The 27,715-nt window shown below is 43.3% G+C and overlaps 2 protein-coding genes across 2 annotated transcripts in view; both read right to left on the reverse strand.

The window, feature by feature from the left end:
• Positions 1-12,621, reverse strand: part of LOC143923613 (sulfotransferase 1A1-like) — a 41,471-nt gene extending 28,850 nt beyond the window's left edge. Inside the window, exon 1 of the mRNA XM_077447409.1 lies at positions 12,496-12,621. The gene's annotated coding sequence lies outside the window, so the exon portion shown is untranslated. The remainder of the gene's footprint in view (positions 1-12,495) is intronic.
• On the reverse strand, positions 1,874-27,675 carry LOC143923612 (sulfotransferase 1 family member D1-like). Its single transcript, XM_077447407.1, has 8 exons — positions 27,514-27,675; positions 21,574-21,795; positions 18,106-18,231; positions 15,083-15,180; positions 14,028-14,154; positions 13,765-13,859; positions 12,496-12,670; positions 1,874-3,725 (listed from the first exon to the last, which is right to left on the reverse strand). Exons 2-8 carry the CDS (start codon positions 21,755-21,757, stop codon positions 3,619-3,621), a joined length of 912 nt encoding a protein of 303 aa, XP_077303533.1. The 5' UTR covers positions 21,758-21,795; positions 27,514-27,675; the 3' UTR covers positions 1,874-3,618.
• Positions 27,676-27,715: the final 40 nt, after the last annotated feature.

Raw genomic sequence — 27,715 nt, forward strand, 5'->3', positions numbered from 1 at the left:
GTTGTCTTTACAGTGAGATATGGGGTCAATAAGACCCCGCATCTCACTTCTAGGCTGGGAAGCCTTGAAAAAAAAAACGATTATGGCTTAGATTGTAGCGGTGAGTCAGTAGAAGCACCCGAGGGCGGCAAGAGGGGGGGAATGTCCCCTCTCGCCTCCCATAAGAACGATCAAGCAGCGGAACAGACGCTATGATCATTCTTATGGTGTAGGGAATCGCCAGCTGAAAAAGCTGATAGCTGCAGGCATCATTCAGATATCCCCGCACAAAGTCAAGGACGTCATATGATGGCCGGCGGGCGGGAAGTGGTTAAAATGCTTTTTTTTTTTTAACACGAAGTTGTCCATTTATACAATATTTCTAACACATAGCATGTACATACCAAAAATGACACCCCAAAATAGATTCTCCTACTCCTGAGTACAGCGATACCACATGTGTGAGACTTCCACAGCCTGGTCACATACAGAGGTCAAGTACAGCCGAGCATGGCTGAGCATGGCCGGGTATGGTTGGGTATTGCAGAGTATGGCTGGGTATCACAGAGTATTGCAGAGTATGGCTGGGTATTGCAGGGTCTCACCGAGTATAGCTGGGTTTTGCAGAGTATGCCTGGGTATCACCGAGTATTGTAGAGTATGGCTGGGTATTGCAGAGTATGGCTGGGTATTGCAGGGTATCACTGAGTATGGCTGGGTATTGCAGGATATCACCAAGTATGGCTGGGTATTGCAGAGTATGGCTCGGTATTGCATAGTATGGCTGGGTATTGCTGGGTATAGCAGGATATTGCTGGGTATGGCAGGGTATGGCTAGGTATGGCAGAGTATTGGCAGGGTATTGCAGAGTATTGGCATGGTATTGCAGAGTATTGCAGTGTATTGGCAGGGTATGGCAGAGTATTGGCAGGGTATTGCAGAGTATTGGCAGGGTATTGCTGGGTATGGCAGTTTATGGCAGAGTATTGGCAGGGTATTGCTGGGTATTGCAGAGTATTGGCAGGGTACTGCAGAGTATTGGCCGGGTATTGCAGAGTGTTGGCAGGTTATGGCTGGGTATTGCAGAATATTGGCAGGGTATTGCAGAGTATTGGCAGGGTGTTGCTGGGTATTGCAGAGTATTGTCAGGGTATTGCTGGGTATTGCAGAGTAGCGCTGTGGGCACTACAGATCTAGCCCACAGCGCTTCTGCCGCCGATCTCTCCCATCTCACACTGAACTGATTGGTACAGAGAGGGGAGGGACATGGTCATGACGTTGGTTTGTTTACAAGTGATCGCTCCGTCATTTGACAGAGCAATCACGTGGTAAACGGCCGCGATGAGCCGCCATGGATGTTCTCGGGTGCGCGCTCCAGGGGATGTGCGAGAGCAGGATTCTGGGAGGACGTCAGTGTACGTCCTTCCAGAGTTAAGCAACCGCCCTGTAGCCGTCATTCGGCTATGGGCCGGTTGTTAAGTGGTTAAAGATCAAGATCGGAAAATATTAATATATTGGGTTTAGAAACACTTCTCTGTTCTTTGTAATGTATTGAAAGATTTGGGTACAAATAGAAAAAAACACATTTCAAAAATATATTAGAAGTAATAGGAATGAGATTAGCATCAAAAGGGTTAATTCACTGAGAACACCTACTAATTGCCTAACAAGACACATCCAATGAGATTAATTAATTAACCAATTGAATTGGGCGCGCGCTATTATCAATGAGAAAACTGCAGTTAAACCAGCACCAGTTGCAGTTTGCGGCGGTTCGCGCGTTCAATCAATGTCGTTTTTGGCGCACCAATTAAGGTGTGAACCGGCGCAGCGCATTCATCTTTGTAAATTACCCCCATTGTGTTGCTTTGCAGCCTGAAATAAAGACAGACACTTTTTGTTTTATCCAGCTGTATTTACTCAGTGCAACTTATAACATCCAAGTGAAGGATATAACACCAACATGTCAGAAAACAATAAAAAAAATTCAAAAAACAGAATGACTGAGTTGGAAAAAGGATTATGCCTTCCTAAAAATGACTTGTAAACTCAATCAGGTGTAGTGAATCACTTTCTCAATGGCACACAGGCTGCAGAGATGGAGATTGAGGGCCCCAGGCTCGGAGGAAAGTACCCCTGCCAGGGTGCCAGAGTCGGTGGTCCTTCATGATTTCTTGAACCAGGGCCCTGAAGGTTTTAGTTACCTCTGACTACTCCCCTATTTTCTCCACAGAATTTGGGGTTTGTCAGACTCCACTATTGTTACATCTTTAAAAAACATGTTTGGATATTTGAATTAAAATATCTTTGTGTGGCGAGTCCTTGTCAGTATGACATACCTGAGGACTCAGAACCAGAAATAAATAAGCTCTCTTGATGCTTGCTCTTGCATTGTCTATACTGCCAATCAAAAAGGTGTGGTAGAAGAATGGACACGTGTAATGCCGCGTACACACGAGCGAATTGTCCGGTGTACTTAGTCCGGCAAACAATCCGGCGGATAGTCTGGCAGACTTTCTACCGAACGGACTTGGCCACACACGGACACACAGAAAGTCCGGCGTTTGCTAGCGCGATGACGTACAGCACGTACGACGGGACTAGAAAAAGGAAGTTCAATAGCCAGTAGCCAATAGCTTCCTTTTTCGTACTTGCTTCTGAGCATGCGTCATTCTTAGTCCGCCGGACTAGCATACTGACGAACGTATTGTCCGCTGAAACCCAAGTCCGGCGGAAAGATTGGAGTGCAAAACTACTTTCTAAGTCCGCCGGACTTTACGCTGGAAAAGTCAGCTGAAGCCCACACACGATCGAATGCGTTTCGGCGGACTAAGTACGCCGGACAATTCGCTCATGTGTACGCGGCATTAAATACGGTATCTGTTCATTAGCTCAACTGTTCTCTCATTCACAGTAAAGAGAAAAAACAAGCAAAACAAACAGTTTTAGCTATTTGGAAAGTTTTTCTTAAAAAACAACTGTACTTTTTCATTAAACAACAACAAACAATGTACAACCTCCAGAACGAGTCTGAAATTTCTTGTAAAGATAACTTGTCATGAAGATCTGTCTATCGAAGTTGAAAGTTTGGTTTCCGGGAGCCCAATGTTTGCAGATGGTGGTTCTAGTCTGGGGTTTTGCAGATGGTGGTTCTGGGTTTGCTGGTAGTGGTTCTGGCCCAGGGTTTATGGATGGTGGATCTGGTCTAGGGTTTGCAGATGGTGGGTCTGGTCCTTGGATTGCAGATAGTGGTTTAGGCCTTTGATTCGCAGATAGTGGTTCTGCTCCAGGGTTTGCAGATGGTGGGCCTGGTCCTGGGTTTGCACAAGGTGGTTCTGGTCCTGGGTTTGTAGATGGTGGTTCTGGTCCTGGGTTTGTAGATGGTGGTTCTGGTCCTGGGTTTGTAGATGGTGGTTCTGATCCTGAGTTTGTAGATGGTGGTTCTGGTCCTCAGTGTGTAGATGGTGGTTCTGGTCCGCATTGTGTAGATGGTGGTTCTGGTCCGCATTGTGTAGATGGTGGTTCTGGTCCTCATTGTGTAGATGGTGGCTCTGGCCCTCAGTGTGTAGATGGTGGTTCTGGTCCTGAGTTTGTAGATGGTGGTTTCGGTCCTGGGTTGTAGCTCCAACTGGGTCCTTGTTACATACGGAAGGTGAGGTCTGTGTCGGACATTTCCTTCTGGTAATATTCACCAAATCTCTCGTTCTGGGCTACGGTGAATTGGTTCTTCCAGTCGCCCCAAATTCCTAGAGGGAGGAGAGAGATGTCACATGAGGTACCATGGAGGACAGCACACTCATAATTACAAACATTGTGGTCCTGCAATTCCAGAAAACTCACCCCCACACACAGTATGCAGTTTCCCTACCGACTTTCTGGGTGGGTGTGCACAAATCATGGTCCGGTCAGTTTGCTGTCTGGTCCCACCCAGACCCCACCTCTAAAAATGCGGAGATTACCGATCCTACCCACTTTGATGGTTGTTTGGTCCCACATCAATCCATCCTACTCGTGTCCTCAAGCCTTGCATTTAATCTCTTTTTGAGTTAGTGCACATGTATAGCAACTTAAATAAAGTTGATGCTGTGATCCAGAAACATGAGCCGAGACACAACATTGGCGTGACAAAGAACCAAGATGCAGGACTGTCCCGGCAAATCCAGGACAGTTGGCATCTCTACACTGACATTGTCCTTTGTTTAGATTTTGATGCAAATAACAGTTGATTTTAAAAATATTTTTGATGTTTTTTCTTTGTGTGGACACTCATGAAAATGTTTTAGTGTATCGCAGTTCTTTTTTCCTTACACAAACTGTGATAAAAAGAACTGTGAGGAAAATCTTTAATAATGTAAAGCGTATCTAAACTCATGAACAAAAGAGGCATATAATGCAGTTTACCAGTCCTAAGATGTAGTAGCTGCATTTGTTTTAAATTTTTCCCCCCTTATAAGCACCTGGCGATCAGTAACACACTTCCTGTCCTAGGGTGACAACGCTCAGTCACTGTACTGTATTCATGGAGGAGAGGTTGTCACTCTAGAACAGGAACAGTCACAAGACACCTTCTCCTGTTCACTGCTTGAGATAAAACTGCAGTGTGCACAGGACGGCACTGGCTTTCTAGCAGGTCTACTTATCAAACAGTTTTATCAAAGCTCTTTTTGTTGTATATTAAACAGACTAAAAGGGAGCACATAGGTGAAGTGCATTATTGGAGGGTTACATACATTTTAGGTTTGATGTTGTTTTAGGATAAGGATATCTATTAACAAAAAGAATGGCTGTTAGGATTAGTGATGGCCGAACAGTTCGCCCGGCGGTCGTTTTGCGGCGAATTTCGGCTGTTCGCGGTCCGCCCGTTCGGCGGACTATTGGCGCCGTTCGCCTGGCGGACTTCCGTGTTTTTACTGTGTAAAAGAACTTTGACCTGATGACACATCCATCATGGGGTACAGGACAGCCAATTGAGACATTACAGCACATGGACACTTGGACATTCCCCCTAACTTATAAATACACCCGATCCGGCGGCCATTTTACATTCTTTCTTCTGTCACTATAGGGAGAGGTTGCTGTGTGGAGCAGGGAGAGATTCCAGTGACCCAAATCGCTAGCTATTTGGTACACAAAAGTTCTTTTCAGGACTGGTATAGGTGTTAGGTGTAGTTCAGGATAGGCAGTGCTGTGCTAGTGATTTAAAATATAAATTAAGCTTTGGCGCTAAAACCTTTTTGTGCACTGTGAATACTAAAATCATATATGAGTGTGAGATGATCTATTATCTCTGCTGGTGCTCTGGAGAATTTAAAACAAATTGCGGTGGAAACCTCTTAAAACCACTATATACGTGATGTTAAAATGCGTGAAAAAAGAAGAAAAGAGGATGTGTGTCTGTTGATTTACACCTCAAAAATGCACATATGTATTAGAAAAGTAGTGGATCAATCACATAAAAACAATTAAGAATATTACTGTGCTCGGTAAAAAAAACATACATAAACCAATATCTGAAAAATCATATGCAATATGTTCAAAGTGATAATCAAAAAGCGTTTGTGAAAGTACCCAGAAAAAATAATAATAATAGTGACAAAAAATCTTATAATGTCCAACGGAAATTTTCAAAGTCGCATCAACTGGTTGCTGGAAAAACGCATGGAACTTTCATCAAATGAGGAAGGTAGAGTAAAGTGACTAGTGCAGAAGGGTTAAATGCATTCCTCTCCGGTGCGCCACTCTGTGTTAGGAAAAAGGGATCTATATGTGCTCACCAGACAAAAAACCCTCAATGGGTTAATCGAGCAGCCACAGTATGAGCCACTGTGCAGCTTTCTTTGGGCTCTGCTTCTGCTATGCTGGGGAGATGCTTTACACTTTTCCTTCCACAGGTAGTCCGTTTAGCAATTATGCATGAAGGGAAACAGAAGTACAAACATAGTGCAATACTGTTGTTTGAACGTTTTTTTGTTTATTAAGAAGTCAGGTTACTCACAATATCCAAAGAGACAAGATCGCTTTAAAATTAGCCGCGCCGGCGTTGCTGCTTGTATACCAGTGTAAGGTACACGTTCTAGGCCACGCGTGGCCTAGAACGTGCACCTTACACTGGTATACAAGCAGCAACGCCGGCGCGGCTAATTTTAAAGCGATCTTGTCTCTTTGGATATTGTGAGTAACCTGACTTCTTAATAAACAAAAAAACGTTCAAACAACAGTATTGCACTATGTTTGTACTTCTGTTTCCCTTCATGCATAATTGCTAAACGGACTACCTGTGGAAGGAAAAGTGTAAAGCATCTCCCCAGCATAGCAGAAGCAGAGCCCAAAGAAAGCTGCACAGTGGCTCATACTGTGGCTGCTCGATTAACCCATTGAGGGTTTTTTGTCTGGTGAGCACATATAGATCCCTTTTTCCTAACACAGAGTGGCGCACCGGAGAGGAATGCATTTAACCCTTCTGCACTAGTCACTTTACTCTACCTTCCTCATTTGATGAAAGTTCCATGCGTTTTTCCAGCAACCAGTTGATGCGACTTTGAAAATTTCCGTTGGACATTATAAGATTTTTTGTCACTATTATTATTATTTTTTCTGGGTACTTTCACAAACGCTTTTTGATTATCACTTTGAACATATTGCATATGATTTTTCAGATATTGGTTTATGTATGTTTTTTTTACCGAGCACAGTAATATTCTTAATTGTTTTTATGTGATTGATCCACTACTTTTCTAATACATATGTGCATTTTTGAGGTGTAAATCAACAGACACACATCCTCTTTTCTTCTTTTTTCACGCATTTTAACATCACGTATATAGTGGTTTTAAGAGGTTTCCACCGCAATTTGTTTTAAATTCTCCAGAGCACCAGCAGAGATAATAGATCATCTCACACTCATATATGATTTTAGTATTCACAGTGCACAAAAAGGTTTTAGCGCCAAAGCTTAATTTATATTTTAGATTTCCAACCTATTCCTATTCTTAGGGACAGGTCTCAAGCACAGGCAGCTTTAACCCCTTAAGTTCATTTTTTTTTTTTTTTTTTTTTTTTTTAATTTATCTTTATTTCACTATATATATATTTTTTTCCCTTGCCTGTGTGGCGAACGGGTGGAATTTGTCCATAGCGCAATCTTATCTATTTTTTGCTGTGCTAGTGATTGTTGCAGCAGTCTGAGTGTCTTTTGTCAGTTTAGAGAAAGGGACAGGACGGTGTGTGCTGCAGGGAGAGTGAGTTTAATCATTAGCTGTTACTATCAGGTCCACAAAAGTGCTATTCCAGTAACCAGTTATTGTTCCAGCAGCCTCTGTTTTGCCAGTTTATATAGGGACAGGCAGGAAGCAGTGTATCAGGCAGTGAGGGTCAGTTTAATCAGTAGCTCTAACTATTAGTTCCACAAAGGTTCTTTTCAGGACTGGTATCAGTGGTATGGTAATAGGCTTGTACACGTATAATATTCTTTCTTCCAAATATAGAAAGCATATTATACTTGACTGCTGCCCTTCTGCTGCAGTCTGCTAATCATTCACAACTCACTTGTTCCACAAAGCTCTTTATCAGGACTGGTAACTTGGTCTGTCTAGGGTGCTACAGTACATAGGGTTGAGTGAGGTACAGTCTGCTATTCTATAAGGACTGGTATCGGTCCACAATACATAGGGTTGAGGTGCACTACTGCTGACCGCTGCCCTATACTGCAGCAGTCCTTCATCGGTATAGGGACTGATGTACAGTCTGCTAATCACTCACACACAACCTACCTGGTCCACAAAGCTCTTTATCAGGACTGGTAACATGGTCTGTCTAGGGTGCTACAGTACATAGGGTTGAGTGAGGTACAGTCTGCTATTCTATAAGGACTGGTATCGGTCCACAATACATAGTGTTGAGGTGCACTACTGCTGACCGCTGCCCTATACTGCAGCAGTCCTTCATCAGTATAGGGACTGACGTACAGTCTGCTAATCACTCACACACAACCTACTTGTTCCACAAAGGTCCTTATAAGGACTGGTAACTTGGTCTAGGGTGCTACAGTACATAGGGTTGAGTGAGGTACAGTCTGCTATTCTATAAGGACTGGTATCGGTCCACAATACATAGGGTTGAGGTGCACTACTGCTGACCGCTGCCCTATACTGCAGCAGTCCTTCATCGGTATAGGGACTGACGTACAGTCTGCTAATCACTCACACACAACCTACTTGGTCCACAAAAGTCCTTATAAGGACTGGTAAGGTATATAGGGTGCTACAGTACATAGGGTTGAGTGAGGTACAGTCTGCTATTCTATAAGGACTGGTATCGGTCCACAATACCTAGGGTTGAGGTGCACTACTGCTGACCGCTGCCCTATACTGCAGCAGTCCTTCATTGGTATAGGGACTGAGAGCTTTGTCACAGGGTCATTTAAAAAATGACATGCAGAGGAAGGGGCAGGCCCTTCCGCAGGGGTGGTAGGGGTAGGGCAGGAGCAACAGGCTTGAGCCAAAGTGGGAAGTTGCAGAAGGTGCGTTCAATTACTTTAAAGGACGCACCAGACTTGGTTGAATGGCTCACTCAGCTTTACTCTTCTGCACCCTCCTCATCCTCTCGATCTGCACCCTCTTCTTCACTCTCTGCTTCATCCTCCTGGGGCTGCTTATTATGAGGGGCTCCCACCATCCCTGTGCTATGCTCATTATGAGGGGCTCCCACCATCCCTGTGCTATGCTGACTTCCTCCTGGGGCTGCTTACGGTGCAGGTGTCAGTGCTGTATATCACGGTGCTGATGTCAGTGCTCTCTGTCACAGTGCTGCTGTCAGTGCTGTATATCACGGGTGCTGGTGTGAGTGCTTTATGTCACGGTGCTGATGTCAGTGCTCTCTATCACGGTGCTGCTGTCAGTGCTGTATATCACGGTGCTGCTGTCAGTGCTTTATGTCACGCTGCTGATGTCAGTGCTCTCTATCATGGTGCTGCTGTCAGTGCTGTATATCACGGTGCTGGTGTGAGTGCTTTATGTCACGCTGCTGATGTCAGTGCTCTCTATCACGGTGCTGTTGTCAGATGACTCTATCACGGTGCAGGTGTCATTGCTGTATGTCACGCTGCTGATGATCATCTCCTGCACCCTCTTCTTTGCCTACCCTGGTCCCTGACCTTCCCTCTCCTCCATTGCCTTCATGCGCTCCACAGTCCTGAATTGTCACAACAATTTCCCATATAAAAAAAGAATGCTTGTAGTTGTCGATCCCAGATTCACCTCATACATGTGTTATGTCATTGGCCATGTGGTGGGACTATTTGTGCACAGCTAATAGTTATTTTGTGGCTGAAAATTTGACCTATAGGTTTGCGAAGTTCGCCTCCCATTGGAGTCAATGGGGCCCGCCGCGAACGTTCCGGTTCGCGAACTATCGGCCGCGTTCGCGGTCCACGTTCGCGAAACGTCCCGTCGGAAGTTCGTCCATCACTAGTTAGGATAGAAAGATCTGACAAACCCAAAACTGTGTGGAGAGAATGGGGGAGTCATACTGAACCTAGTGCCACCCTCATTTTCCACAGAATTCACAAGTTGGTACCAAAATTTTGAGGAAACACAATCCAGCTTTAGACAAAAAGCAGACGTGTCATAAATCTCCACTGCAATACTCATCTTTGAGTATGTTTCTAATTTATACTTAACTGAACTTCCAAAGCCAAAACTCCTGCTACAGTAGAGTTATCTTCATAAAAATTTGTTACACTAAAGTATATTAAAATGCCAATTAGTTAGACACCAAACACATATATGTTACAAGAATCAGAAGGCTAATGAGGCATATTAGATCTCCTAACAGAAACATATAGAATATCTACATCATATTTGGTATCTAACAAATTGTAAGTTTATTCTGCTAAACAATATCTTAATTGTGTTCTGCTAAACAATATGTTGATTCTAAAATCTTGTCAGATGGCAATATAAATCTATTTTGGATAGTTGGCTATAGGGATCTTTGCCCCCTCAAATATAATGTAATACTCTCCAGACCACTACAGCACCCCCTTGGACCCTTTGAATTTGTAGAGCTGGCTTTGCGACAACCTCTCCATGGGCAAGAGAAGATGATTGTATTTGGCTTTCTTTTTACATGAAAACTTCCAAGGGTATTAGGAGTCACTTTTTCTAATGGCCATTGACTCTTGCAAACATCAGGCTAGACTTTAACACCATACACACTATTAGATTTTATGCAGATTTTTGTCTTCAGATTTACCAAATCCATGTAGTGCAAAGGCCTGCCTGATTTAAACTTTAAACTCTTAAGGTCTGACCTCATATTATATGGTTTTGGTAAATCTGAAAACAAAAATATGCAGAAAATCTAATAGCGTGTATTGGGCTTTACTCTGCAAGTGAATGGGATTCTGCACATAACCAAAGACCAGACAAAATTTTCTTAAAGCGGAGGTCCACCCTAAAATAAAAAATTACATTAATATTCTAAAAAAAATATCTAAAAACAATTTGAAAAAAAAATTTTTTTTTTTACTTAACAGAAACCCCTGTTGCTAGGCAGTCCTCCTTATCCACCTCTTGCTATTCTGCGGCACTTCCTCCTCCTCGGCGAGCTGCCCCGTTGTCTTCTGGGACATGTGTGTTTCCCAGAAAACACCAGCCCATTTACGAAGCGCTGCGCAACTCGCACATGTGCAGTAGGAAACAGGCAGTGAAGCCGCAAGGCTCCACTGCCTGTTTTCCTTTGTTAAGATGGAGGTGGCGGCAAACGAGCCAATAGACAGATCGGCCTGGGGGGTGGGGGGGGTGACATTGCGGGCTCCCTGGACAGGTAAGTGTCCTTACTAAAAGTCAGCAGCTACAGTGTTGGTTTAAAAAAAAAATCGCGGCTGGACGCTTTAACTATTTTTTCACTTTAAATCCCTTTTATTTTTGCGGTTGCTCATGTCTATCTTGTGATATTTTTCTTGTAAATTTTTCCTGCACCATTGTTCTTTTCATTATTTTATTAAAACTATATTTTCAAAAAGATGAAAATTTATTTCTGGATGCTCTAATTAAAGAGATTACAGAATGTTGCCCCTGTAATGAGCTACCATAGTTTAAGCTACGTTACATTCCCGTCTGGATGTGGCAGCGAATGATACAGACATTTTCTGTATCTGCATTGCAACAGCAGATGCAACGAACAGTGCATGTTTCCATTAAAACATGTGATGGAGGCTACCGTGTGCAATTATATAGGCTCAGTTAATCTGCTCCAGTGACAATCACTTACAGTCTGCTGGTGCTTAGGTTGTTCTCCCAGAGCAGGAAAATCTCTGCACAGGTGGGGTTACTGTTGTTATGAGATGAAGTTATCCTTTAATAAAAAAAAGGGCCTGTCATGGTTATGCAATAGTTTGTCTGCTTACCTGTTCCCATGTGTTCATCTAGAGACCAGCCGACCCTCAGCTGTCTGCTTTTGTAATCCATCCTCTGGCATGGCTCCACCCTAGCTCATATCAGAGAGCTCTATATTAACCTGTGCACTGCAGGCCAGCCTTGCTGATCAACCTTTGTGTGTTAGCTTCCTGTTACCTGCCGTGTGCTCTTCTGTTGTTCCGTTACCGACTTTGGCGTGTCCTTGACTATCCCTGTTTGCCTGTGATCCTGACCTTTTGGCGTGTCCCTCACTATTCCCGTCTGCTTGTGGCCCCGACCTTGGCTTTGTCCTTCACTATCCCTATCCTCCTGTTGCCTACTGTGGGTGTGAGCTGGGGGACCCTGGGGGTTTCGACCTGGAGCCAGTTGCAGCCAAGTCCATCCTCACCACTAGAGGCACTGGTGAACACCTGCTGGCTCTTAGACTCCGCACCCTAGGGAATCTTACGCTCTAACCCCAGTGGGGTCTGTCCCCCGTCTGCAGCAGTCAGCCGTAGGGTCTACAACCTTGCGGTGCACTCCTGATCCCTACGGTGTGCATCTGTCACCTTGCCTCAAGGTGACCTGACAGGGCTATTTATTTATTGATTTTGTTTGTTGTTATCTTTGTATTTTTTGCTTTTATTCTTTAATTTAAGCCAACTATTTTAAATTGAACATAACTATTCATATACACAATGCACTAACCAATCAAGAAAGTGTGGGGAGCAAAGAAGTAGCACAATGACTACATAAAGGGCAGACGTGGTTATGTTATTATTATTATTATACATGATTTATATTGGGGCAACAGTTTGCGCAGTGCTTTACAACATATGGGCAGACAGTACAGTAACAATACAATTCAATACAGGAGGAATCAGAGGGCCCTGCTCGTTAGAGCTTATGATCTAGGAGGTATAATAATAATAATCTTATGCTTAGATTTTCTACTCCAGTCAAATTTGCATGCTGATTATTAGATTGACTTTCTTTTGCATATAATTGGCCATTCATGTATGTCTCTGCAATGAATTAACATAATTTTTTGTTGATTTTGCCAATACTTGTTTAATTAAGGAAACAAAAAAACAACATAAGAAAGATTGCTAAAGCTTACCTTTCCTCATAAATGGGGATATTGAGTGATCCATGAATGGGAAGGTACTATAGTTGGCCATGGGGTTGTCCTTCATAGCCTGGAAGGAAGTGTTCTTGTGTATTCTTTCCACAATTTCTTCAGGAAGTTCCTGATTAATGAACTTCATCACCTTTCTGATTTCACGTTTTGGGTCCTAACCAAAGAGATTCGGGGAGAGTCAATAAGATTAAATTTTTTGTTATAGGTTAAGAGTAGGGCTGCAACTAACGATTATTTTCATAATCGATTAGTTGGCCGATTATTGTTTCGATTAATCGGTTAATAACCTTTAAAAAAAAAAAAAGTGTGTGAAATTGACGTTCATTTTCAATCGCAGTGACAGGAAAATTTGGAAATAGAAAACTGCTTAGTCAAAGGAATTTTCAGACAGTGTATGTGGTTTTCATTCAGAAATTACATTAGTTTTAAAAACGGAATGTTAAAAACAAGTGAAAATTTCAAACAAAATTCTTTCATTCAGCGAATGTACAAAGATTTTTCGTCTGAATATTCTCATCTGAAAATTGATCGGTGTGGCCAGCATAAGGCTCGGTACACACCTATGCAGTTTGCTTTTGATCTGTTTCTGCCGTGCTTTTTGCTGTGCGTTTTTGATTTCTGCGCACGTGATTTTACTGCAATTTGAGTTTTTGCGTTTTTTTTGGGCAGATTAAAAAATACAAATTGCTTCAAAAATGCATTACATGCTTTTCTACAGCTTCTCCATTGAAGTATATTGAACCAAAGAAACACCGTTTTTCTTTTAAAAGTCCCTGACCCTTTCCAAATACGCAGCGGTTGAAAAAAAGCACAGCTATGAACGTGTCCCATAGGAAACCATGTAAATGAACTGTAGTGCGTTTCTGCAAAAAACACCAATAAACACATAGATGTGAACCAGGCCTAAGACATTTAGTAACATAATGGGGTTAAAAATACTAAAATTAGCCCTTTATAGTAAAAAAAAATAAAAAATAAAAAAGCAGATAATCACTACTGGAAGGGGTTCATTTTTTTACTGTAGAACTGTGAAAGTAATATTTACAGTAGTGATTATTTGCTCTTTTTGTACTAGAAAGGACTCATTTTTTATTTATTTTTTTAACCCCATTATGTTACTGGTCGATTAATCGATTATGAAAATAGTAATCGATTAATTTCATAATCGATTAGTTGTCGATTAATCGATTAGTTGTTTCAGCCCTAGTTAAGAGTTCTCCAGATGATGGCAAGACAAAGTCAAGTTACCTCCAACATGTCCTCGTAGAACAAGTACAAGATCTTGTGTTTTTTCCTCATTTCCCACCAGCCCTTCACATGTTTGGCCCATGACCCAAAAGCAACTGCCGGACAAAGCAAAATGTTGGAGAGAATGGCCATGAAAGAAAAGTAAGAGAACATTAGAAACGTCTTCAAAATGCCTAAGCATGTCTGTCTATTCCACGGTTGCAGAACATGGTCATTTCATGGGAACTATCAGTTTCTAAGAGCCCAACTACTGACTCACGTACCATTACCCTCCATGTAGGTATTTAGATATTCATCCCACGTCCCAGGTTCTGGATGTCCATAGGCCATTCTGTAGAAGTGATAGTACGATACCGCCACATCCTTTGCATTCCTAGCCACGTAGATCATCTAGAAAAAGGTGGTGATGCCTTTTATATCTTTGTTTTCAATGTAAGAAATGTCACGTAGAAATGTCACTCTCGAGACTAATGCACACTAATACACACGACCGGACTTTTCGACAGCAAAGGTCAGACGGAACGAATCCGTCGGACAATTCGATCATGTGTGGGCTTCATCGGACCTTTGCTGTCTAAAAATCAGACGGACTTTAGAAATAGAACATGTTTCAAATCTCTCCGCCTGAACCAATTCCTATCGAGAAATCAGTTTGTCTGTATGCTAGTCCGACGGACGAAAACCGACGCTAGGGCAGCTATTTGCTACAGGCTATGAACTTCCTTATTCTGGTCCGATCGTACGTCATCACGTTCAAATCCGTCTGACTTTGATGCGATTGTCCTTGGCCAAGTCCGTTCGTTCGGAAAGTCCGTTGAAAGTCCGCCGGGAAGACCGTTGGACCTAGTCTGCTGGAAAGTCCGGTCGTGTGTACACGGCATAAGGAAGACAAATAATTTGGTAAAGCCCCACACTTGAGCCTTGCTTAGTATTGCACTTTAAATGCTAATCTGGAGAGCTTTCTTGAAGCCTTTAAACCACCCATGCGAAGCAGTCTGGTATTTTGGAATTCAGATCTTGCAATGGGGAAAACCTATCCTTACCATATTGCCAAAATTAAATTTAGGGTTGCCCTACTGACTATGCCAGACAACGGCAAGCAAAGGGCCACATTTTGGAGATCACTGCCCTAGACTGTTCATTTAGCCTAAAAGAGTGACTGCTACTGTGTGCCTGGCGGCCTCTGCATTGAATAGAGAAAAAAACCTTGGCCTGCCCCTACAGAGGTGAGCTCTACATGTTGACTAATAACTAACTCAAATTCTAACAAATTCTAAATACAAAATACGACAGATACTCAAAAAAAAAACAAGCAAACCTTGCAGTTCTTTTCCCAGAAGCTCTTCGGAAGAACGTCTGCCTGAAGGTGCGTCTTAATCACACGTGGGGAGTCCAATTTGTTCAGTATCTCAGTTGCTGGAAGGAAAAAAAAGATTAGAAGGAAAATAAGTAGTAATAGGAAAAGAAGGTTAGAAGTAAAAAAAAAATTGGGAGAAAGAATCTTGTGATTGCAAATTTTATTCCATGAAGTTCCAGCTCTCACCAGCTCCAGAAGGGAGGACAAAACATAATAATAGCTCTCGGTGACTATGGCCGACTCAACCACCCAAAGAGAAAAACTTTCCTCTCTGACCCCACAGGGCAGTCACGTAAAAATATTACTTTCAGTACAATTATTTGAAATATTATTAGTATTTACAATGGTGGAGACTCTTGTAAAAAAAAACAAAAAAAAAAACATGCAAACAATTTTTCAATTCTATTCTTGATTTTGCTAGGGCTTTCCTTGTGCATTCTTTGATTGGACGAGGCGGAGACGGCGACGTCATCCACCCCTACTTTTCACCTCGTTCAATCAGAGAAAGCCTTGTATTCAGTGGAAAATATACAGGAGGTTCAAGTACCCCCACGTGTTCAGTAAGGTCACTTGAGCTCCGGAAAGGTTTTACTCCTTTCACGACCAGAGCATTTTTTTGCTATTCAGCACTACGCTACTTTAAAGCAGACCTTCGGTCGTTTTTTCATCTTTCCATCTATTAAATCTTCTGCCCTTGTTGTTTTAACTTTGTATAGTAAAAAAAAAAAAAAAAAATCTGCCATTCAATACCTTATACAGCCCTCTTCCTGTCTCTTGTCTGGTCATTAGTCTAGGCTTATGACATCATACACAGCTTTCTCTCTTTCACTCTAGTGAGAGTTTGCCAGGAAGGGAGGGGGGATGAGTCATAAGAGGCCCGATGAGAGCTGCAGAGCTGGAGGCGTGCCTCTGTGTAAATCCAGGAAGTGAACAGGCAGCGGCTTCAGCTGCCCACAGTTAAAATGGTTGCAGCCGGACTTAGTGGAGGGAGAATTCTGCAGCATATTTAGCAAATACAGAATCACAGTATATATAAAATAATATGCAAAGTGGTTGGAGGGAAGCTTCAGAATGGCAAAGATCTTTTTATTACAAATTATGTGAGCAGACTGCAGTTCCTTTTTACTGGTAATTGTCATGCAACACTGTACCCACATGAAAATTATATCCTTTTTTTTTTCACACAAATAGAGCTTTCTTTTGGTGGTATTTGATCACCACTATTTTTTTTTATCTGTTATTTATATTATTATTTATATTTATTTATAAACGAATGTTCTGTTAGAAAACATATCCAATATATTATAAGACATGGAACTACTCAGTTTCTGAACCTTTCCGAGGTCAGCCAAAGTGTCCTCAGCCTTTCTGGCCGTTTCCAAGGCTCTCCGCCCCCCCCCGCCCCACCTTTGGCCGCATGTGGTATTGCATGCCATTGAATTCAATGCAGAAAAAATGATTTTAGTTTCCATTGACTTCAATGGGGAAACTCGCTTTGATATGCGAGTACTTTGGATTACGAGCATTATCCTGGAATGGATTATGCTCGTAATCCGAGGTTCCACTGTACTAGTAATGGCAGTTATAGTGTGACTGTGATAATGTGGTGGGAAGTCTGGCACTAACTGACACATGCTGGTGACACTAAACAGTGATAAGTGATAATACTGTACCCTGTAGCATACCTCCCTTGCGATGGGAATGAGGGACACCTATTAGTAAAAGTATGTAGGCATAGGTCACACACCCTGTCACGTCCCCTTAAAGGAGAATTGTACAAATAAAGGATTAGTTAAACCCACAAGTGATTTTTATTTTGCTACTACTATTGGCTTTTGAAATTTACAAATGCAGCAATTTAAAAGTTGGATGAAAAGTTTAGCACTGGGAAACACTTTTTGTAAGATAAATAGTACATTTTATACACAACTATATAGATCAGACCAAAATGAGGAGGAATGAGGGACAGAGGGATTTTGTCCAAAACCAGGGACAGTCCCTCGAAATCAGGGACAGTTGGGAGCTGTTCTGTACTAATGGCACTGGCTGGGTGAAAGGAGTGATCAGAAGACAATCAAGGGGTTAATTGCGTGCCCAATAAGTGTATTTAAAGGGAAGGTCCGGTAAAAAAAAAAAATTTAAAGTCAGCAGCTACAAACACTGTAACTGCTGACTTTTAATAAGGAAACTTACCTGTCCAGGGAGCCCGCGATGTTAACCGCCCACGGCAGATCCGTCCACTGAATCGGGTGCTGGCACCACCATCTTAACGAAGGGAAACAGGGAGTGGAGCTTTGCGGCTTCACTACCCGTTTCCTACTACGCGAGTCACGCGGCGCTTTGTGCATGGGGCGCTCTGCGTTCTGGGACACACACAGTTCTCAGAACACACCGCGCTCCATTCCCCTGAAGACAACGCGAGGAGGAGAAGACTGAAGATCACCGCGGTGTAGGAAGTGGCAGATTAGGACGATCTGCCTAGCAACAGCCATTTTTGGTAAGTTAAAAAAAAAAATTCTATTTTTTATTTTTTTGGGAGAATTTTTTTTGGGAGAATCCAGCCAGATCTGAATATTGTATTTACCAACACGCAGATCTCTGTGCTGTGATTGGCCACAGCCAATCAGCAGGTATACAGCCAAAATGATTGGCTGTAACCTGCTGACAAACTCGTGCTGTATCAAATTACAGCACAGGTTATGGCATGCGTATCACTAAACTAGGAAGCTTCTGGGGCTGTCAGCTGCCAGCAGTAAATGTGTTGCTGGTGGTCAGCAAGAGGATACAGAAGACAAGTCACTGAGCAACACCTGGAATAGACCAGTCCAGCAGCTCACTGGATGTGAGATATGAAGAATCAAATGTAAGCAAACGAAACCAATGCAAGTTTAAAAAAGAAAGATAACTCTTGAAGTTCACATTTAATGCTATAGAATATAAAGAGATTTTACAATTTGTTGTGTTAACCTGGTGTGGACAAATACCTGGGGGAATTCCAGGGCCACCGCTCTCCATGAAAGGCACGCGCTCAAATATGGCTCCTTTCTGACTCTTCTCCATGTCTCCCCCATTCATGATGAGATCTACGATCTTGCTCACCCATGTGGTCCCTGCAAATATTAAACATATTAAGGGGTCCACTTCTAAAAGCAAAATTTGCATGGCCATCCATCTGTCAAATCTGCGATTCCCTCGCAATTCCTGGCGTAACATCATCTTTCACATTATACCAAAAAATTGGGCTAACTTTACTTTTTTTTTTTATAAAGTGCATTTTTCCCCCCCAAAAATGCGATTCCAAGACCGCTGCGCAAATACAGTGTGACATAAAATATTGACGACCACCATTTTATTTAATAGGGTCTCTGATTAAAAAAAATATATATATTTAATGTTTGGGGGTTCTAAGTAATTTTCTAGCAAAAAATACTGATTTTAACAAAAAAGACTTAGGCCCCTTTCACACGGGGCGGATCCACTCAGCGGACTGTGCTAGTTCAGTGGGAGATCACTCCATTGATCTCCGCTGAGCCGGCAGATGACAGGCCCGTCTCTGCTCACTGAGCGGGGAGGAGCCTGTCAGAGCTGAAGAAAAGATGATCCGCACTCCGGTGATTGCTCTTAAAAAATGTTGTACTGTATTTATCAGTGTATAACACGCATCGGCTTATAACACGCACCCCAAGTTTAGGAGGGAATTTTAAGGAAAAAAATATTTTTGGAGGGAAGTTTAAGGAAAAAAAAAACTTACGTTTAAATGCCCATCAATGCAGCCTTATCATTGTCCATCTGCAGCCTTGACCACCATTGCAGCCTTGTCAGTGTCATTTGCAGCTTTGTCATGCAGCCTTGTCCACCATTGCAGCCTTGTCAGTTTTATTTGCCTCTTTTTTTTTTTTAAATGCCGCCGACGAGATACAGAGCTGGATGTCCTGTGTATCTCGGCGGTGCGCGGTAGTTCTCGGCGGACTCCGGCCGCCTTTGGCTCTTCTCGGCAGCCTCCGGCCACCTTCGGCTCTTCTTGGCAGCTTTCAGCCGTTCTTGGCAGCTTTCGGCCGCCGAAAGCCGCCGAGAATGGACGAAGGTAGCCGAAAGCCGTCGAGAATGGCCGAAGGTAGCCGAAAGCCGTCGAGAATGGCCGAAGGCAGCCGAAAGCCGTAGAGAAGAGCCGAAGGCGGCCGAAAGCCACACAGAGGCTCAGAACTGCGGGGGATTGGCGTATAACACGCACCCACGATTTTCCCCTGCTTTTAAAAAGGGAAAAAGTGTGTGTTATACGCCGATAAATACAGTATTTATTAACAAGCCACAGTGACCAAACGCAAATACAAAAGGTTGACGCGTTTCGGCCTTTAAGGCCTTAGTCATAACCTGTCAGAGCCCCCTGCTGATTTCTATGGGGAGATCGGACGAGAACAGACAGCATGTCCGTTTTTATTAGATCCCATCCGATCCCCCAGACGGATGGTGAACGTCTCGCCATACGCCTGTTTGAGCGGATCGGATGGAAGGTGGGTGTCAGCTGACATCTGCCTGCCCATAGAAGTCAGTGGGTGGCCTGCTCAGGTCCACCTGTCCATTTTTCAGACAGATCTGGGCTTGTCGTGTGAAAGGGTCCATAGTCTTTAACCATGTAAGGACCGGGTTTATTTTTAGGTCTCGATGTTTGCAAGCTAAAATCATATTTTTTTTGCTAGAAAACTACTTGGAACCCCCAAACATTATATATATATATTTTTTTTTTTCTAACACCCTAGAGAATAAAATGGTGGTCGTTACAATACTTTTAATAATTTGCTCAGCAGTCTTACAAGCACACTTTAAAAAAAAAAATACACCTTTTTTAATTAAAAAATAAGATAATAGTAAAGTTAGCCCAATTTTATTTTATATTGTTAAAGATAATGTGAGGCCGAGTAAATTGATACCCAACATGTCACGCTTCAAAATTGTGCCCGCTCGTGGAATGGCGACACACTTTTACCCTTAAAAATCTCCATAGTCAACATTTAAAAATGCCTACAGGTTACCAGTTTTGAGTTACAGAGGAGTTCCAGGACTGGAATTATTGCTCTCGCATTAAAGATCACGGTGATACCTTACATGTGTGGTTTGAACACCGTTTTCATGTGCGGGAGCTACTAGCGTATGCGTTCACTTCTGAACGCGAACTCGGGGGGACAGGACGTCTAACTTTTCTTATTTATTTAAGTTTTTTTTTTTTTTTTACATAATTTTTTTACATAAATTAATGTCACTTTTATTTCTATTACAAGGAGTGTAAACATCCATTTTAATAGAAAAAAAGCATGACAGGACCTCTTAAATATGAGATCTTGGGTCAAAAAGACCTCACATCTCATATTTATACTAAAATGCAATAAAGAAAAAAAACTGTAATAAAAAAATAAAAATAAAATAAATTCTCATATAAGAACATTGGGCGGAAGTCACGTTTGACATGGCTTCCACCAGTCAATCCTATGGAGCCGAGTGGGGTCCATCTTCCCCTCGGCAGCCAGCCAAATAGGGGAGAAGACGCGATTGCCTCTGCCGCTACCGACGGCTCCGATAAGCGGCGGCGACCACCGGAGCCCCCGAAAAAAGTGATCTCGCAGCGAATCCGCCACAGAGACTGCTTTTATCTGAAAGCGGATCGCCCACTGAAGAAGAGGATACCGGGGTTATGGCAGCCAGCTGCTGCCATAACAACGGTATTCCTCTTCAAACAGCCAACGTATAACGACAGCAGGTGGTCCATAAGTAGTTACCGTTAAACTGACCTCATTTGCAGACTGAAGTTCATCCTTTTGATCTTAAAGTACAAAATGATACATTGTTTCTTTTTATCTCTCAGCACTGAGCAATGTTGTGATAAACTTTGCCGGCTGCTCTTTTTTTTTTTTTTTGACAGCTGTGAGTGAGTAGAGAATGGCTCTGCACTTGTTACATGAATCGTGGAAATGCTGGATTAGGATCGTGAGTGGGATTAAATCGAGATCGCGATGGTGCAGCTCTACAATAATAATTGAACAAGATGAAGTTAGAAGCTGATTGGCCACCATGCGCAGCTACACCAGATTTTGTACTCTCCAGTTTTAGTAACAAAGACGTATGTATTTCCTATATTCCTCAGCACCACCTAGTGGCCATGATACAATATTTTACTACTGCCCAAAATAAAAGAACATTTGTTCATAAAAAAAAATAGTCTAAAGAACATTGATTTTTTTATTTTTTTGTCCAATTTGCACAGGATGAATATACCTACAGATTCACTGGAGGAATGGCTATGCAATTTTTTGAAATAAATAGAACCCATATGTGTATACATTTACCACAATGCTGGTAGACCAGAGCTGGAATATTATATAAAGTGTAAGTTAATGTTTGCACCTTTTTGTCTCTTAAATGTATTACATTTTTTATTTATTTATAAAAATTGGCCTGACCGGATTTTGGATAGGTGGCTATCAGCAGATCATCTTCTCGGGCCTGGAACTTCACAACGTTGTCCCAGTTGGCTGCAAAAGGACCGAGGGTGGGCATCCCATCCACCCATATGAGTGGGGGGCGCATAAGTGACTCCAAGTCTTCTGGGGAAATGTTGGAAAGAGTCATTGTGTGCTGTGCCATTTACTTGTCCAATAAAACACCTTGAAAGTCGTCAATGCCTAGAAATTTGAAACGGGTAATGATAATTAAAAAAAAAATTATTATTGAGATATATGAGAATAATATAGGCTTAATGCAAAAATGTTATCAATATATGTTAATTTTCTAAATTGCTTGTTTTGATATAAAACTCTATATGTATATGGGGCCAGCCAGAGGTGTGACAAGAGCCTTCAAGGCCTGAGTGCAAGAAACCATTAAGGGCCTCCTGACCCTCAGCAGGGGGCCCTTCTCTTTGAGTCCAGGGCCCTTACCTCCGAACCCAGTGGCAGAACACCAGGGCCCAGTCGTAAGTGCGACCTTTGCGACCCTGGTAGTTCCGCCACTCTAGTGTCAGTAGTTTTTTATTTTTTATCATTTTATTATTATTTGATTTTTTTTTTACAATATTATTCTTTACTATTTTATTTACAATTTCTAAGAAGCCCCGTTGGGTAGCTTTGGTGAGATATCTGGGGTCTAAACAGACCTCTGATATTTCTCCTTTGAAACAGAGACAGGAGATTGAGGACACAGCCCCCAATCTCCATCTCTGTAGGCTCAGCTGTACATAATGAATGGACAGGAATAGCTCTGTACAGAGCTTCCTGTCAATTCATAAACTGAAGCATAGTAAACACAGTTTACTACACTTCGGTTATGAATGAACAAAATCAGTGATTGGTACCAATTGGACATTTTAGACAAGGAAGATGCCGGTAAATGAGATATGTACTGGGCCATTCCCCACTCTGCATCCTGACAGAAGGGGGGGGGGGGGCAGGAAAAGGTACAGGAGGGACCTGAGTAGAGCATGAATATTGGAGAAGAGTGGGGGGGGGGAGGGCGGAAGAGAGCACAGGGACTGCAGAGTTGCCTGGGGGGGGGGGGGCTTTGGGGGGTTGTGGAGAGCATGGGGACCTGAGAACAGTTAACAGGGGACCAGGGAGGAGCACGGGGACTGGAGAAGAGTGGGGGGGGGAGATATCACAGGGACTGGAAAAGAGAGGGGGGTGGGAGAGGGCCAGGGACTGGATAGGTGCTGGAGGGGGGGGGGGTGGAGAGCATGGGGACCGGAGAACAGTTAACAGGGGACCAGGAATGAGCACGGGGGCTGGAAAAGAGTGGAAAGGGGTAGGGAGATAGCACAGGAACTGGAGAAGAGCAGGGGGCGGGAGAGGGCCTGGGACTGGATAGGTGCTGGGGAGGGGGCAGGGTGGAGAGCATGGGGACCAGAGAACAGTTACGAGGGGACCAGGGAAGAGCACAAAGACTGGGGAAGGGGGGCATGGAGAGGGCACAGAATTTGCAGTGGAAAATTACAGGGGAACCAGGAGAGAGCAGAGGGGACGCGGGCAACAGAAGGAAGCTGGACAGGAGGGGCAGAATATAGGAATGCTGATGCCCTCTATGTTCCTCCTGCAGCTGCTGAATTCCTGCAAGAGGCAGAGGAGGAGAAGTAGGCATTCAGCGTCTGCAGGAGAAACATGGAGGGCATTGGTTCTTCTATATGACTGGGTCTCTGTGCTTTTCTATGCAATGCAGGCAGATCATGGCTGGTGGGAGGGGCCAGCAAGGTGCTGTACACAGACCCCTGAAAACATCCCATCACCCTGTCTCAGTACTCCTCCCAGGAGCCCCCAGTCCTGATGCAAGCAATGGGTTAGCTCTTGGGAGGGGTTATGCATATATTAAAATGCCTTGCTGGGTGGATGTCAATCTGAGTGGGTGTTCCTGGGCAGGCTACATTTGCACACGGGCCACCCTAGGTAATGCCCAAGTGTGAGGCTGAGCCTCACTGATTGAAAGAACTGACATCCAACAAATGAAAGGAGCAGGAAAGAGACAGCCATGCTGGGAAGAAAAGCAATAAGTGATGTTGAATGTCCTCCTGTCAGGAAATAGGGCAGGCTTTAACTTTCTGCAACTTCTAATGCACATCGTGAGAAGCTCAAAGTGTGCAGTGAAATCAGAGTAACCACTGAGACTGGCTGCAGCCATTTTAACTGTGGGCAACTGAATCTGCTGTCTGTTCACTTCCTGGATTCACATAGACACAGACAGACACTCTGCAGCTCTCATTGGCCCTCTTATGACTCACCCACCCCCCCCCCCCCCCTTCCTGGCAAACTCTCACAAGAGAGAGCTGTACATGATGTCATAAGCCTAGGCTAATGACCAGACAAGAAACAGGAAGTGGGCTGTATAAGGGATTTACCGGCAAGAAGGATGCACTGACTCCATGATAGATGTCTATTAAAAAGAGGTGAAAATCACATGCCCTCATGCACAACCAGTAGAGATGGGTGTGTACAGAAATAAAATAATCAATACAAACCTCTGGAAATTTGAAAGGTGTATAAAGGTGTACTACAGGTCAATGCTAAAAAATAGCTCAAAATCTTAATTTACCAAACAGACAAAATGTAGGATTATAGTGATCTATTATATTCAAATTTCTAGACTTTGCTCATGTAATTATCATTTTGATCAGAGTGCCCAGCCCACACCCAGCTTCTGGCATTATGCCATGACTGTCTGTGACCTTTGTAACCAATGACCAAATGTGCTTGGATTTGATTCACTGGTGATTTGGTGAACTCATCATTAAATGTGGCAAAGTGCAAACTTTATTGCAAACACCATTGAAGGCAATGGGAGGTGAATGTTGAAAATCAATTCTAGCCATTTTCAAAGTTAATAGGCAAGAGATAGTCAAACAAATGGCATGGGGAGCTGGACCCAGAAGCCAGTGTCCAAATAAACGCAAATCAATCTCCAGGACCAGATGGCTTACACCCAAGAGTCCTCAAAGAACTTGGCGTGGTTATAGTCTGTTTTTCCTAATTTTTATGGAAAGCTTACTGGTTGACCACATATGGTTATCACATATGGCTATAGACCTATTATGCTCAATAATGTCCTAAAAAAACAAAAAAGTTAACAAAACCAAAAAACAGCTTAGGTTCCCCCTAAAATGCATACCAGACACAAATCCAAGTGCCGGGCCAAAAAAGGGAGGGTAAGTGAGCATTCAAACCCTTCCCCTTTACCTTGAGTCATACAAGGCCAAATGACCTCAACATCAGGACGGTGTCTTGAAGGCACCATTTCATAATAGTAATGTGTTTTTTTTTCTATTGAAAAAGCCCATGGCGTGCAAAACACACCCAAAAAACTTCCACCCGGTGCATAAAAAAAGTGCACACACATAAAGAGTGAAACACTAAAAAGTGCAGACGGGTGCCTGATGTCCTCCAAAAGAAGGACCATACCCTGATCCCCCGGGGCGTTAGGCTCCAGACAGGGACTGAGGTACCAGACTCAACAAGTGGTCTCCCAGACAAAACCGGGAGACCTCCTTTCCCCGGGAGGACTGCCGAAACAGAACCGTGTTAATTGGAATAAGGGCCTCATCCCCACAATGCTGGTCTGGTGGGGGTCTTGGGGGAGGGGGTGTGTGACAGACCTAGCCAGGACAGAGGCTTTTGGAGAGGACTAAATGTTAGCCTCTTTCCCACTGATCATGGGCCCTGGCATTTGGGGGAACGGTGCTCTTTGTGAGAAGGTTTTCTTGGATTTGCCCAGAGACTCTTCTTGGTTGTTAATTATGAACAGTAGATGGTCATTGACAGAACTGATCACATTGACCTCCGGAGACCGACTGTCTGGTCACCCAGGCTGCCTTGAGTTCTGTCTTAATTAACATGTTAATTATGTAATTGTTGCTATGGGGGGGGGGGGGTATCCATGAGGAGCCCTACTTCATTATCTAACCCCTTGTGTTAAAAGTGTATACAAAGTCTGTATTCTATCCAATAAAGGATTCAAGATTCTACAAGCTATTTTAGGCTAGACTTGTATTCAGTGCAGCTATAATAATATATACCTGTGCTGGTCTGACTGGAGGAAGCGGTATTACTGATGGAAGCACTCAATCGGAGTGTGGGATAGGATCCGTCACTGGGGGAGTGATCTAAAAGCCCCCTCTAGAATAGCTATCCAGCTTCCCTACATGAATGAGTAGGAGATAAAGTGTACCCCTGGTCACTCATTCACCAAAAAAGAAATGTAAATTTAAATAGTATAAAAAAATAACAGCACTATAGCAGTAATAGTATAAAAAAAAAACAGTATAAAAAAAGACTCACAATGTAAATCCATCATCAGTCACATCGTCCAGCAATGCAGGTCCAGCATCAATCTAGATCAGGCATCTTCAAACTACGGCCCTCCAGCTGTTGTAGAACTACACATCCCATGAGGCATTGTAAAACTGTGACATTCACAGATATGACTGGTCATGATGGGAATTGTAGTTCCTGAACAACTGGAGGGCCGTAGTTTGAAGACCCCTGATCTAGATGAATGGTGATCCTGATGACTCAAACACCAGGACTCTCGCCACAACTGACAGCTCCCTGGCTGGCAGTTAAATGTAAATTAAGGGGTTTGAGATGCTGGCTGACAACAATGACTAAAAATGACTATACCTGGGATAAATTCTAGCAAAGGATCTGTTAGGTGTTCTATCAATCGATTATGTCACAATGACACTTCCCCACAGCCCCTTGTCCCCTGATAAAGTTACATAAGTGGTGAAACAGGTCGAGGGGCATATTGTGCAGCTTATTTGCTGAAAAAAGCACTATGCAGGAATAATATTTTTGGTGAAGGATGGCACAGTATAGGAATAAGAAGTAGGAAGTAAGAAATAGAAGAGCAGTAAAGGACCGATATAAAACACATGGAGAGGAAAGAGATACAAAGGATACTAAAAGGGTCTTCAGCTTGTAAACTCTAGACCAGGGTTTCTCAACTAGGGTTCCTCCAATTGTTGCTAAGAGTTCCTTGAGCAATGACCAATTTTTGCCTCTAAATTAAGTACCCACTGACACCAATGATCTTTTTATCTGTAAGGCCGCGTACACACGCGGGGACTGTTCGTCCAACTTTGTCCGCTGAACAGTGTTTCGGCAAACAGTCCGCTCGTGTGTGGGCTTCAGCGGACAGTTTCAGCGAACAGTCCGCTGAACAAGGTTTTTCGGAAATTCCGAAAAACTGTCCGCTGAAACCTTGTTTCAGCGAACAGTCCCCTCGTGTGTAGGCTTGTTCGTCAAACTAAGTTCCGCGCATGCTCAGAAAGGATTTACACGCCGAAAGTTATAATGCAGTGTATAGGACGTCGTATTTTTCGTCCCGTCGTACGTGCCGTTCACGTCATCGCGCACGGTTTCAGCAAACTGTTCGTCCGTCGTGTGTGGCCATGTCCGTCCATGCTAATTTTGAGCGGACTGTTTGCCGAAACTGTTTCACGGACAAAGTTGGGCGAACAGTCCCCGCGTGTGTACGCGGCCTAAGGGGGAAATTCTTTACCAAGACAATAGATGTAAGGAACACTCTTCCACTGACCATCACACCAATGTATCATGAGTTGTAGATATAGCCATTTTTAACAGGTGATCCCTGAGACTGAAAGGTTATTTCAAGGGTTCCTCCGTGTCGAAAAGGTTGAGAAAGTCTGCTCTAGACATCTGAAGTAATAAACAGGCATAGCAACTTTTACTTATGACTTTGTGATTAATGTGAATGATTACTAGCCTCATGTAGGGTTAACTTCTCATAACTTCTCAGCCCGCCCCGTGTCACCATATCACGATCTTCTAATTATAAATGGATTACGGTACAATCCGCAGACCACAGCAGATTAGCAGTCCCAGCCATGATGATAGACTTACCTTCCAGGGGTCTGATCTGTGGGACAGAAGAGAGACACTCGGAGTGGCAGGTTTACCTTTGCTCAGGTTTGCAGGTAATGTGCGATTGGTGAGCCAACAGTAGCACCAGAGACTGACACGCAGAGGGCGGGGGTTGGGGGCGTACACAGATTATATCTCAACCCATTCACTCTGCCAAGCCCTGCCTAGAACATAAGACACT

Source organism: Lithobates pipiens, unplaced genomic scaffold, assembly GCF_037356315.1.
Source record: "Lithobates pipiens isolate NorthernLeopardFrog02 unplaced genomic scaffold, aLitPip1_a1.2 Scaffold_22, whole genome shotgun sequence".
In the NCBI taxonomy this organism is placed as follows: Eukaryota; Metazoa; Chordata; class Amphibia; order Anura; family Ranidae; genus Lithobates; species Lithobates pipiens.

Bases quoted from the DNA above. Each gene is read 5' to 3' on its own strand.
- LOC143923612 (XM_077447407.1), bottom strand. From the start codon at position 21,757: ATGGCACAGCACACAATGACTCTTTCCAACATTTCCCCAGAAGACTTG. The intron at 15,181-18,105 runs GTATTTGTCCAC...TTTTCCTTCCAG, and splicing joins TGGCCCTGGAATTCCCCCAG to CAACTGAGATACTGAACAAA. The intron at 3,726-12,495 runs GTAAGCTTTAGC...TCCTCCCTCTAG, and splicing joins ATCCCCATTTATGAGGAAAG to GAATTTGGGGCGACTGGAAG.